The sequence below is a fragment of the Cephus cinctus genome, unplaced genomic scaffold (assembly GCF_000341935.2).
Source record: "Cephus cinctus unplaced genomic scaffold, Ccin1 Ccin1_scaffold0682, whole genome shotgun sequence".
Lineage (NCBI taxonomy): Eukaryota > Metazoa > Arthropoda > Insecta > Hymenoptera > Cephidae > Cephus > Cephus cinctus.
This window is the reverse complement of record NW_014333307.1, coordinates 154,238-166,937: the sequence shown is the minus strand read 5'-3', so window position 1 is coordinate 166,937 and position 12,700 is coordinate 154,238. Positions and strand designations below refer to the sequence as shown.

The 12,700-nt window shown below is 42.2% G+C and overlaps 1 protein-coding gene across 1 annotated transcript; it reads left to right on the top strand.

Annotated features, from left to right (window-relative positions):
* The first annotated feature begins 3,543 nt into the window (after positions 1-3,543).
* Positions 3,544-8,823, top strand: LOC107269651 (protein krueppel). The gene is made up of 3 exons (XM_015743761.1): positions 3,544-4,191; positions 7,073-7,754; positions 7,907-8,823. Exons 1-3 carry the CDS (start codon positions 4,152-4,154, stop codon positions 8,664-8,666), a joined length of 1,482 nt encoding a protein of 493 aa, XP_015599247.1. The 5' UTR covers positions 3,544-4,151; the 3' UTR covers positions 8,667-8,823.
* Positions 8,824-12,700: the final 3,877 nt, after the last annotated feature.

Here is a 12,700-nt window from a genome sequence, read left to right as displayed (position 1 = left end):
TCCGTTTTACGGCGAGCGAAATACCATGGCGACCGGCAGTTATATTATTTTGGAGCAACAATTTTTAAGGTACGACATTTACCGTTCTGGGCCAGACATTCCACCTTATGGCAAGACCGAAAATTATCTGCTTTCACTCCAGCCCCTAAGAAACAGGAGTGCTTGACAAAAAGAGAAATCTTACGCTACGAAATTCAGTATCCTCGTAACGAGTAGCTAAGACGGTGTGAAATAAGAGTTGCTTAACATTTTTTAAAAATATTTTCAAATTCATTCAAAATACAGGGTGCGTCAAATTTAATTAAAATAACCACCTCCGTAAAAATTCACCTTTGAATCTCTATGAAATTCGACACGAGCATCAACCTTGCGTTTAACCCTAAGCGATGCACTATAGGTATTGAAGCACGGTAGGCAGGTACGTATAGCAAAGGGTTAACCACCCCGTTCACAATGGGTTTCTCTGCCAGGTAGAAATTCACGCTTTTACATCGTAGCCGCCAAGGGTTAAGCGTCGTAATGATTGGTAATAATCTAGTCATTGTTAAGGGATACTTTTTCCTTTATCTTTTTCGTCTTCTCCACCTTCCCCCCTTTTTTTCTATTTCTTACTATTACTCCCGTACAAAAACGTTATATCCAGATTCCTTATAATCACCCTACGTAGGGGTAGGTACTTTAGGCGAAGTACCTTAGCGGGAAATATCCCGAAATCGTCATACTGAAAAACGTGAATCATGCAACGAGCATCGTGTATGAAAATTGTCTTCGGTTTCTCTCGGGTATCTTCGTAAAAGGAGAAAGAGTCTTTAGACGAGTTTTCAACCAACCATTACCAAATCTTAATCGTAATTACGCGAGTCTTAATTTGCAAACGCTTAATTAACAATCTCGAGACTCGTTAGTAATAAAGAACACAGCCGTAAACGTTGGGGTGGAAAATCGGAGGAAGAAAAAGTCTTTCTGAAGATTCTGCGAAAGACATTGATAATTAAAAAAAAGTACTCTCAAACACGAAATATCCCTACACCCTGACTCCTGCTGACCCACCCTCAAAGCTAAGTATTTTCTCCGTCGCCCTAAAAAGTATCTACAGGAATGACAACGAAATAATGCTAATTATACAAAATCAAAGTATACAGTAGCAATTAACGATAAAAGCTACTAATTTAGGATAAAACGAATTTACGTAAGTGCCAAACGTAAAATACGTCAATATTTTTTCTGTATTAAACCCATAAAGATTTTAGCTTTCGATTTTGCGCAACAAACAGAAAAAAAGAAACGTGGCTCTTTTTTATTTTCCTTGTGGCGACGACAGGCGGCTGACAGGGTGTAGTACTACCCCTATATACACTGTAGTATGGGTATATCTCTCGAGTGGTGTGTATATATATATATATATATATTCATACGTGGCCGTGTGCTCTTCCACTACCATTGCCATAGAGAACAGAACATTTTTTTATCGAGGTTTTGTGAGTTTTTGGCGGCACGCGCTGCGCACGCCCCGTGGGCAGGTGAGAGGTTCAACGAATACTACTACATTCACAGCATATAGGCACACGGGGATCCCGTAGTTTCACCCTGAAAAAGCAGCCCCAGTTCCGGGGGGTTGATGCAGCGATCCGCCACGGAAGGAAGAACAGTGGAAGTTCTGTTCTATACGCTGCGCCTTGTATGTTACGTTACATTAGGCTAGGTTAGTTTGATTAGGTTAGATTGGTCGAGCAATCTTACTTCCTTATGTGCATATTCTAGTTTTCATAGTATTCATTGCATTTCTTTAAGTTATTGTGTCGACTGAGCTTTAAGAATAAAGTACTTACTCGTACGAGAAGCTCGGACGTCTCGAAGCCACGCGTGGACAACAGGCATTGGTGCCATAGGCGAATAGAGGTTATGCCTTTGTCAGTAGCATCATTTTCAACAGTGACGTTCCTGAAATATTAAAATAATAGGAACGTAGATGGAAATAATACAAAAATTGTCGATCGTAGACGGTTAGAGTCTCGAGAGAACGAAAATGTTCTGACCCGGCAAACGTAGTTGTCGACGTTTACGTGAAGACTTATACTACATGGCAGAAGCACTAGAATATGCGCATATAATCACGAGAGGATAATAACGGGAGTCGGTGATACCTTGTAATAACAATAATCTCATCCAATCCAAAGTTTTTCGTTCCTCTTATTAACCGTCAATTAACAGCCCGTATAATGTGGCATCTCGGCGCCATAATGGATACTGACGCGCATGCGCATAGCGGTCGCGTGATAATATACGAAAATTTCATGCTCACCCGGGGGAAGCGTCACATCATTATTAAAGAACGAAAAACGCGAGGACGTGGCCCATTTAAACGGTCATCTTCATGATTCGGGACTTTTAGCCCTCTAATTTCCGTTAATGATTTCACCGTCGCAGTGGAATACGGCAGCGAGGAACCGAGTCGTAAAAATTGAATGAAAACGTCTGAGGGGAATATATCTTTTGGTGTATAAAAGTGCCTCGCTTAATCCCAACGTAAAGTCAGGAAATTCACTTCTGTTAATATATATATAATTACATATTTAATTAAAGGTATAAGAACATTGCCATTACGATTCAAACGTTTATTTCCATGCAGGTAGGTATTTCGTAATTTTTAAATCTATCTGCTGGCATTTAATCTTTTTACAAAAATTACAGAAACTTTATTTGCATGATTAAAGTACCTTTCCGCGACTAATTTCATCTATATGATTCTACCCTCAAAATAGTGTAGTGAAAGCAAGGGCAATGCACGTCCACTTTTGGCATCGTCGAATATTACGTGCATCCAGTCTCATCCCCAAAGTATTCTTCCTGGTCTTCCTCACTCAGTCCCACTCTCTATCTCTGACCAAAAAACAAGAAAGATAGAATTTCTATGTGTGTGGCAAAACTGCCGCAGGTTTCCCTTTCGTGGTAGTTTCACGTTCAGCGCCCTTATTCTCTCTTAGTAAGGTAAAATATACTCTCTCTGTCTCTCATCCTATGTCCCACCCTTAGAGATCACGGTCGCAGGTTCACCCCCACTGCCACGTACCCATGTACCCACCGCCACTCCTTTACTCTCACTCTCACTTCTGGTCAAACTTACTCTCTCTCTCTTTCTCTCTCCCTCTCTCTTTTAGCAAACCTCTCTACGATGCTTTCACTCCGACTCTCCGGAAACCATCTAAGACCCTCTCTCTACTGGTCACTCTTACTCTTAAGAACCCTCTCTCTCTCTGTCTCTCTCTCTCTTTCTCTCTCTCTCTCTCTCTCTCTCTCTCTCTCTCTCCTCTCTCTCTCTCTTATACTCTCCCTCTCCATCAATCTCCTTTCGTTTCCTCTCTCTCTCTCTCTTTCAGTTAAGGGTGCACTGCCGTTCGACTCGCGCAGCCAAGGGTGCGAGTTTAGGGATGAAAAGTGGTGGGGAACGGTTGCCTGGAGAGGGTAAAATAGAAGGGTGGGGGATGTTTGACTACAGTGAGCGCAACTCCGCTGTCAGTTAGTATTGGGTTAGGTCAGCCCAGAGTAACATCGTAGTCGTTGCCGTTATTCCCGACAGTCCTCATAGTCATAGTCCTCCGTCATCGAGCGCCGTCACACGTCGTCTCCGTCGTCCACGTCGTAGTTTTCTCCCACCCTGTACTCGCAATCCTAGAGTTAGTTCACGTGACGGCAAGACTCCCTCGTGGAAAAAAAGAAGATCCGTTGAGAAAAAATAATAACCGTCAAAGTACCAGTCGACGCGCTGCGATTCAAATTGTCATCGTTGTCGCTACGCGACCAGGACTCTGTCTTCACGTAATAATTATCAAGACACAAATTGGACTGACTTTCCTTCGTATCGATCAGTTAATTTGTCTCATATCGACCTCTCAGTTCGATATCGTGCATACGAATAGGATACCTGTGTGATTTGAGACATTTTTTATTTTTCACCTAAAACGTACTGTTATGGTACATTGTTTAATGGTATACCTATGTTTGTATACTGTGCAAGTGGCGTTCTCGACGTTTTCCCTTTAGTTTTATTTATTTTGTTTTTTGAAATCCTGCTTCTTTGAGTGCGGTAATATTTCGTGTGCCAGCGTAGTGGATGGAGTGTCAAAGTGAAAATCGTCAAGACGGATCGTAGAATGGCACTTTCTTATCTACAGGAGGCACAGATTAACGCAGGTGAGTTTGAAAACTAATATGGCAATTTATTTTTTAAATTCAAAGTCCTCTCCTTCTGTTCGCTATGTTTTTCTACTCGTATTCTGCTTGTGCCCTTTTCTCTCTCTCTCTCTCTCTCTCTGCCGTGTCCACTTTTCTGGGTGTTGCATCCGTAAGATCTAACGCTCTACGAACGAGGAAGGTCCCGTTGCGAATCTGTGTGGGTTTCCGGATTTTAGGAGGCGCCCGCTTTTTTTGCCACCGTTTTTTGCACCAAGTTTTCTTCGAGATTTCGAAAATATGTGTTCCCATGAATTTAAGTAAGATGAAGAGAGAAAAAGAAAAGAGAAACTGCGAGGAACGATAAATGGGACGAATGTCCTCTCTGTCCTCGACGTTCAGACACGTCGGGTAAGCTCGAGTGTTTTGTAAACATTCGTAGAATCGCGCGCGAAATCCAAACCGTCCCGACTGGCTTCAAAACTGAAGAACTTCAACGCTCTGAACGTTTCTTAATCTTCGTACAATCTATAGTAATTTCTCTCAAACATTTTTGTCTCTCCAAAATTTATGTCAGAGACTAAAAATAAAATACGCTCTAGAATTTCTTCCCGAATGTTCCTGAACACCGGTGAAAAAAGTTATCGTCGAGATCAAAAGTTTAATCGGCTCAGCAACATTACCTATACGTGATGCATAACATATTTTTATAGTATTACGCAAATGGCCGTAACTCCGTCTCTCTAAGTATTCCAATAATACTTTCTCCGTATTTTCTATAGGCTATACATAGAGAGGGCAAAGTAAAAAGACAAGCCCCGCTTGTGAGAGAAAATTCGAAGTGAAAATGTCGGGGGGGAGTTTGCGACCAATTAGGAAAGGGATGCAAGGGCGGAAGGCGGTCCGCAGCGTGTTGCCGGGAAACAACGATTGTAGCCCACGAAGGAAAATTGTTCGACGCCGTGGGATCCTGAGGGTGGAGTACTATGGGAGTCCAACGCACCCTTATTGATTCAACGAGGCTCATTACAACCCCATCTTAACGACCTATTAATTAGTACGTGCCGGTTGAACATGGCCGCTTGACTCGCCTCTATTTTCAAGGAAAAACAAAAAACTGTCGCTAGGATATACGAAATGGCAGTCCACTACTAAAGCACCCTTAAACTACGGGCACAGTCGTACCACACTTATTCTCAAGCTCTAGACATCCGTTGAAAAATAAAATCGCATTTGATTTTTCAATAAATGTAAAACATAACAAAAGTCTAGCATACAATCGTATAATCGGTTTTATGGGATTTAAAAAATTTTTATAATCCAAAGATCATCCCCTACGTTAAAAGAACTTTTGGTCAACACACCCTCCTTACCCCTTGAGTCTCTCTCAATCTTGTAAAAGCCCTTGTAGAGAATTTAAGGGTGTTTTCGCCCCTTCTCAGACCGTGACGTCATTCTCGTACACTACCCTTCGAAATATCGCCCCTCGATACGTACTCAATTTTCGGAAAAGCTTTTCACTCGCGACCATCCAAGTCGACGTGGGGCGTCCCGACGTCAGTATCGAAGTCAAAGTCGTCTTAGGACATCCATACCGCGCACACGGTACAAGTGGTATCGCTTTGTCCACATCTTATCTCTGTGCGGTACCAGGAAAAATTCCTCAAATTTGTTCGACTAATCGCAAAGCAATAGTCCTTATCTGTTATCAATTTCATGCAATGTCATCCGTCGCGTAAGGACCCATTGCGAGTGAGTACGGCCCTGAGAATATTCAAAGTTACAATTAACAATGATTCAAATCAATTCCAATAAGCCTAAGCCACTTAGCATCAACTGCAAAAGCTAATTTGAACCCGACCCCAGTACAACCTCAGCTCGTTAAGGTCAAAGCAGCACCAGCCTCTAATACCAGCGTCCGCCAATCGATGTCTAAGCCAATAAGATTAACGGCAGTAATTTTCCCAAAAATAATTTGTCAGATAGTCACCCTTAATACAAAAAAAAAAGTAAATCACAAAAGTTAAGTACATTTCTAAATTAAAAAAATACTCTCAATCCCATACCCCATTATGACTACAAATCGCTTCGTCCGAATGACCTCTGACCTCGCCATGCCTTGCGAGTTCCATATCCTGTGAACTTCGTACCCAACGACTCACCAGCTACAGGTTGATTCAGTTATATTGACTCTGATAAGATGCACGCATGGTACACAATATATATATATACAGCGAAGAGGAGAGTCGTTGGCCTCTATACAGTGCCGAGTAAAAATGGCGCCGCGTGGTGGCGGCGCGTGGGATGGAGTGGAGCCTGCTGGAGGGTAGTCGAGCTGAATGAACGGAGGAGGAAACGTTGCGTATACGATCGTGAGGGTGAATGGAGGGCCAAGTTAGCCTCACGTGTGAGGGACGTGTTGTGACGCGTGTTAGAGTGGCAGGAGGGGATGCCGAGGAGGCAGGGGAGATCGTACGAGCATACGACCTTTATGGGTAGGGACTTGGCTGAATAAGCTTGGTATGGGAGGAACTAGGTGGGATAATAGAAGTAAAAGAGGAAGAGAGAGAAATTTACTTCTTGTAACATGTCCTTATTTTACTTTCACTTTCACTTCCCTACATACATTCCACGTACGTGTACGCCCTTACATTCCTTATTACGTATACGATGATGTGTCACTTTTTGAATGATTAGAAAATTTTTTTCAAAATTAAGTAAATCATCAAATTCACATTGAGAGATTAGGAATTATTAATTGAATCAGAAGGGATCCTAGGGCAGTTCGTAAATAATCGATCAGTTCGAATGTATATTGATCCTTCATATCCAGCTGAACGGATGATAGCGATATGTATTAAAATTCCATTATATTTTTTTTTCATTTGTTTTGTCCATGTAGGAATATTAGCTTCGCAACATCTCGAGATGAAGCAGGACGCCGAAAAGCAGCCCCTGTCGCCGCCGTTGAATAACAACACCTCCTCAGCAATGTTCTCCGGGATGGGCGCAGCAGCCGCAGGCTTATCAATGTTAACGCCTCAGCAATTGCTGGCCGCGAGTCGCACGGCAGCACTAATGGCTGCAGGAATACCAGTGTCGCTACATGCTACCCTGGCGGCAAGTCCGAGTCTTTATCGACATCATCAGACCCTCTTCGGAGGCTGGGCGCCACCCGCGGCTTCTTCGCCCCCGTCGCCACTTCATCACTCCCCTGGACCCGTGTCGCCGGCTTTGAGCAGCAAGTCCACGTCGCGACGCAGCAGTAGCAGTCATAACAACAACAACAACAATAATAACAACGTGGTGAGCAGCAGCGGCGACAGGGTCACGAAGAAGGGTCAGGCTACCAAGAGAAGAGCTACCAGAAGTAAAATTGAGAGCACCCATCAGAGCAGCGTCGAGGGTCCGGCACCGCTGAGTCCGCCGACCTCGGTCAGTCCTGAGGCTGGTAAGGACGCCCGAGACAAGGTCTTCACCTGCGGCGTCTGCTCCAGGTCTTTTGGGTACAAACACGTCCTACAGAATCACGAGCGTACCCATACGGGAGAGAAGCCCTTCGAGTGTCCGGAGTGTCACAAGAGGTGAGCATGTTCAGGATTATTTTTCATTGACTTCTCGATGCATTGAACATGACCTAAAAATGAGTACGATGATCAGGTTAATAACGAAAATTTGGGTATAGAAAAATAATGCTAATCAACGTATTGGAACTTTTCTTGTGTCGCTTCTACAGATTCACCCGGGACCATCATCTCAAGACTCACATGAGGCTTCACACTGGTGAGAAGCCTTATCATTGCAGCCATTGCGACAGGCAGTTCGTCCAGGTCGCAAATCTTCGTCGTCATCTGCGTGTGCATACCGGAGAACGTCCATACGCCTGTGAGCTCTGCTCCGCCAAGTTCAGCGATTCGAATCAGCTGAAGGCTCATCTGCTGATACACAAGGGTGAGAAGCCGTTCGAGTGCGAACACTGTCAGATGCGATTCCGCAGGAGGCACCACCTGATGCATCACAAATGCGGCTCCGGGACGGTACGTTCCCAGGCGCCTTCCTTGGCTAGCGACGACCTGGAGGAAGACATCGACATCGACATCGACGTGGAGATGGATGAGCCAGCTGAGGTGGCACCCAGGAAGGTGATAACGCCCGTTAGGAGGCCAGTTCATCATCAGGAACTACCTAGCCCAGTGGTCAGCACCTCGATGCCGATGCCCTTGAACCTATCGGGCATACCGGCTGATCTACCTGAGCAAACGGAACCGGAAGACCTCTCCATGTCGACGGGGATGCACAGGCCGCATTCCCACTCGCACAGTAGCGGCGACTCGCCCCTCAGTCGCAGCCCCAGCAGCGACACTCTCCACGAAGAGGAGGACGAGGAGCTCGACGTATCCGAAGCCAGTCCCAGTTCCTTGTTCCTTCAGCAGCATCACACCAAGTACAGGCACCACGTTACGGGGACCTCGACCAACGTCGCTCACGCCTCCTAGTGGCATCGCAGGGGTACGTAGATCACGACTACGTAGAAAACTACCCTCTGACACTGGTAAACGATAAACAAAGATAAAGATTATTGAAGGATTAGGTAAAAAGATTTAAATGATAATACATTTACGTGACCCGTTCGAGGAATACGCCAAATCTCATACGTGCATGTTAACTGAATGGGATGGGTGGGTGGGTGGTCTGGGTGGGCTCATCACTTTATAAGGAAACGAAAACTAGGTAAACTCGAAAATTACATAATAGTAGTAGTAATTATAATAATAAGGCCCATTCCTCCTACGGGCCCACCTCGCAGCTCACTAATTAATCACTCCACACACCGGTTCACAGTCACTACTGTTAAGAAACTTTATATATAGTATATATATATATATTAAACATACAGTATAGAATACATCGGTTAATCAGCTGCTGCGGAACAGCATACGGGAAAGAGAAAGAGAGAGGAAGAGGGGCTAACTATTATTTTCTTGAATGCAAAAAAGCAAAATGGAGGTGTGCTTGCGTAACTTAAGACAGGTGACAAAGAATCACGAAATCAGGGATACGTTTCGTATATTTAATATTAAAAGTAATATATATATATATATATATATATATATATATATATATATATATTTAAATATAGAATACATACGAGCATGGGGATATATGTATTCTAAATGGTTCAATATCCTCTCACTAGATTTTTAGGTAGACTCTCATCCTCTGTACATATATACATATACATATATTTATAATAGTCGCTCTCGAAGGAACTTATAGTTAGTCGTTGTAGTGTGTTTCGGTTTTTTCGAGATATATCCGTGACAGCGACGACGAGGTTTAAGGGAGAGACATTTTTTGGAATGAATGTGTACTGGTATACAAGTTCCTCTGACAGTATAAAAGTAGCTGGGAGAGTGACGGCAGTCCTAGTTAACGTCCTCTGTCGTTCTTGCAATTATCGAGGTAATTACCTAGATTCATTTTTTTTTATTCAAAACAAATATCGCTGCTTGGAATTTGCGGATTTTCAAACTTCGTAGATTTTTTTACACGCATCCACCTTGTTTCTCTTTGCTTCTTCACGTCGAACAGTACTCGCTTTTACACTTAAATTTTTCGATTTTGTTTTTACTTTTTTTTTTCTTATCATTTTCTTAATTTACTGCTCTTTACTTTTTCTCTCTCTCTTTCCCATTCTGGTGATCCCCATCTATCCTTGTTCAACGTCCTTTTGCATTGACGATCGTTTCAATGTTTTGGAGCGATCACTATTATCGTCTTCTATTATTATTAATACTACTACTACTATTATTATTAATATTATTGTATTATTATTATTATTATTATTATTATTATTATTATTATTATTATTATTGTCGCATTTATTTATTTTATATTATTCGTCGCGGCAGTGCGTTTTTGTCGCGTTTGTTACCAGACCTTGTAAAACTTCGGAAAGAATTGTTATAAATACATGTACATATTTAAAGAGTACGTATGTTTTTTCGAAAATTTACAATGCTAACAAGTTGGTTTTTGTTTTAATTATTATTTAGTCCGTTATGGCGGGTTTTTCAGAACACTATCCCCACCGCTATAGCCTGCTACGTAATTTTCCTACACTTGTCCTGAGATTCTTTGTTTTTTTTTCGCTGAGACTTTTTTTTTAAACGTCCCATAGTCTCGGCGGCTATGGAAATGGGAAATGAAAGTAAAAATCTGGAGCGTCCTTCTCCTGTCTAGGGTGACGTACAATTTGCAATTTGTCGTATCCGCACCCGCACCCGGTTACCGCCATTTGAATGCAACTGATTTATGTCGAGGTCGCCATGCAAATTTGTAACTCTCTCTCTCTTTCTCTTTCTCTTTCTCTCTCTCTCTCTCTCTCTCTCTCTCTCTCTCTCTCTCTCTCTCTCTCTCGCTGCTCTCCAAGAGAGCACGAGAGAGTAGCCAAGAGTTCACCCCAGAGCAATTGTTCTATAGAATGCCGCACGCATTCTGACCAGGGCAAACAGGTCTGGTTCAGGGAGACTCATTCACTGTCCGAAGTCCTCAGGATCCTCTGGCTGGGGTACCGCGTCATTCTGAAAATATAACCCGGTCCCTAGGTCCATGGGCACAAAAGCTATTCCGCTTCTCTGCATTTGTGCAAATATCGCTCGGAATGTACAGCTCTAAATTGCTCTCGTTTCTCTTCTGACATTCTTGGCCATTTCGACCATCCTCGCTGCCTTTTATAAGGTGCTGGAGAAATTTGAACAAAACGACAATTTGGGACTTACTCTTGGTTACATTCATTGCTCGGTAGTCAACACCTGATTTTTTTTAAATATTTTTTGGGTTTATGGATTTTTCAAAAATTCACCTCGCTTCCTAGGCACGTCTTGTTCGACTGCAAGGGTGATTTTTGTTTTTACGCTTATAAATTTTTGAAATTTTGTTTGGGAAGTTCAAATCCTTCACGTTATTTTGGTTTCTATCTTCTTTTCTACCCGAGTATCATGCGTTACATAGACATTCTATCTTCTGGTGTTGCTTGCTTTTTCATACCTTACGACGACCCTCTGATCATGCTCCATCGAGCGCGATTGAGATTTTCATCTCGCCACCCTGCTTAATCCCCTGTTACATGATACTCTGTAGCGCATGCCAAGTCAGCCAGGTTACATTCTTGTACGACAATGAGGATTTTTCGTATTGGAGATGATCTGCTTTTGATCCTTGCGTACAGAAGACGATGTAGCTATTAGAAAAAAATTGTTTGATAGTTATCGATTTAAGACCTTTTTTTTGTGGGTTGTATAAAGACTCGGTTGGTACACTGAAAATTCACTTAGTTGTCAGATACGAAGTTTGTTACTTTGGGCTGCTAGCTTCAGAGCCTTGAAAAAGCATGCCGACCAATTTTCGCTCGTCTCTTGCTACAGATTTATTTTGAAAGGTTGCTCTTTGTATTTAGAAAATTATTTTCAAAAACCGCCCACGTGTTTCCGTCTGTTTTTATATTGTTTTCAAAAAAGTCAATTTTAGGATACGTTTAAAAATTTTCTTTAACTTTTCTTTGTATTGCAAATGGAATGCTTATCGTAGATTTTTGGAATTCTCGTAATAATTCATGGGAGGTGGAGTATGGGTAGACGATAAAAAATAGATATATTTATTGCCTATTTACGAACAGGACGACAGAGGGCAGCAAGGGTCTTGACCTATTCACCCCCGTCAGCAAATCAGCCAATCCCACAAAATTCTTGACAAATGTACATAAATTCCCTCCCGCGATCCAACATATGTTGACGAAATTTATGTCGACGAGTCCTTTACGTGTGAAATTATGAAATCTGCGCCACGTATGCGCAAAATCCCAAGAATCGCCAAATGCAAATTTTAACGAGTTACTTGTGTAGAAAAGATTTTTGGGTTAATTTAAATCGTCCCTAAGCAAGAATAAGGCGCATCGTTAGTCTTACGATAAAGCAGAGTCCTTGGTTACTGTCTAACCTATCGATTATCTGGAATAGTCAAAATGCCAAAAAGGGGAAAAACCACTGCATACAAAGACGCGTGATTACAAAAAAAATTACCAAAAATTATTTCCAAAATATCCACAAAGAAGGAAAGGTATCGAGTCCATAGTTAGTGTCCGTGCTGGATCCAATCAATAAGTTTCTTTTTTGAACGATCGGGATTTTCGCGTACACTTATTGCTGAACTTAGAGTATAAAAAAAATCCTTGAATCAAAATTCTCCAGAGGAAAGCCGCACTTAACGGGCAGCGAAAGTAACGCGCGGGACGGATATAGCAAAGAAAAACAAAGTCAAAACAAGATCACGTAAAACAAGAGAAAACTTTTTCGACAGCTGCGATTTCGTCCGTGAAAGAAAAAGAAAATTATTCTCCGGGGATTAAACACGATGGACCACGTCAGTTTCCGTTTTCTCGTTGCACGTTGTTTTTTTTCTTCTTTCAAGCAACAAAATAAAAACTAGAGAATCAAAACAACCGAGAAAAGTTCAAAAAAGATACCAATAA

What these genes read in the sequence shown, in the direction of transcription:
- LOC107269651 (XM_015743761.1), top strand. Translation starts at nt 4,152, where the DNA reads ATGGCACTTTCTTATCTACAGGAGGCACAGATTAACGCAG. An exon ending in GGAGGCACAGATTAACGCAG is followed by an intron (nt 4,192 to 7,072) that starts GTGAGTTTGAAA and finishes TTGTCCATGTAG; the next exon opens with GAATATTAGCTTCGCAACAT. An exon ending in TGTCCGGAGTGTCACAAGAG is followed by an intron (nt 7,755 to 7,906) that starts GTGAGCATGTTC and finishes TCGCTTCTACAG; the next exon opens with ATTCACCCGGGACCATCATC.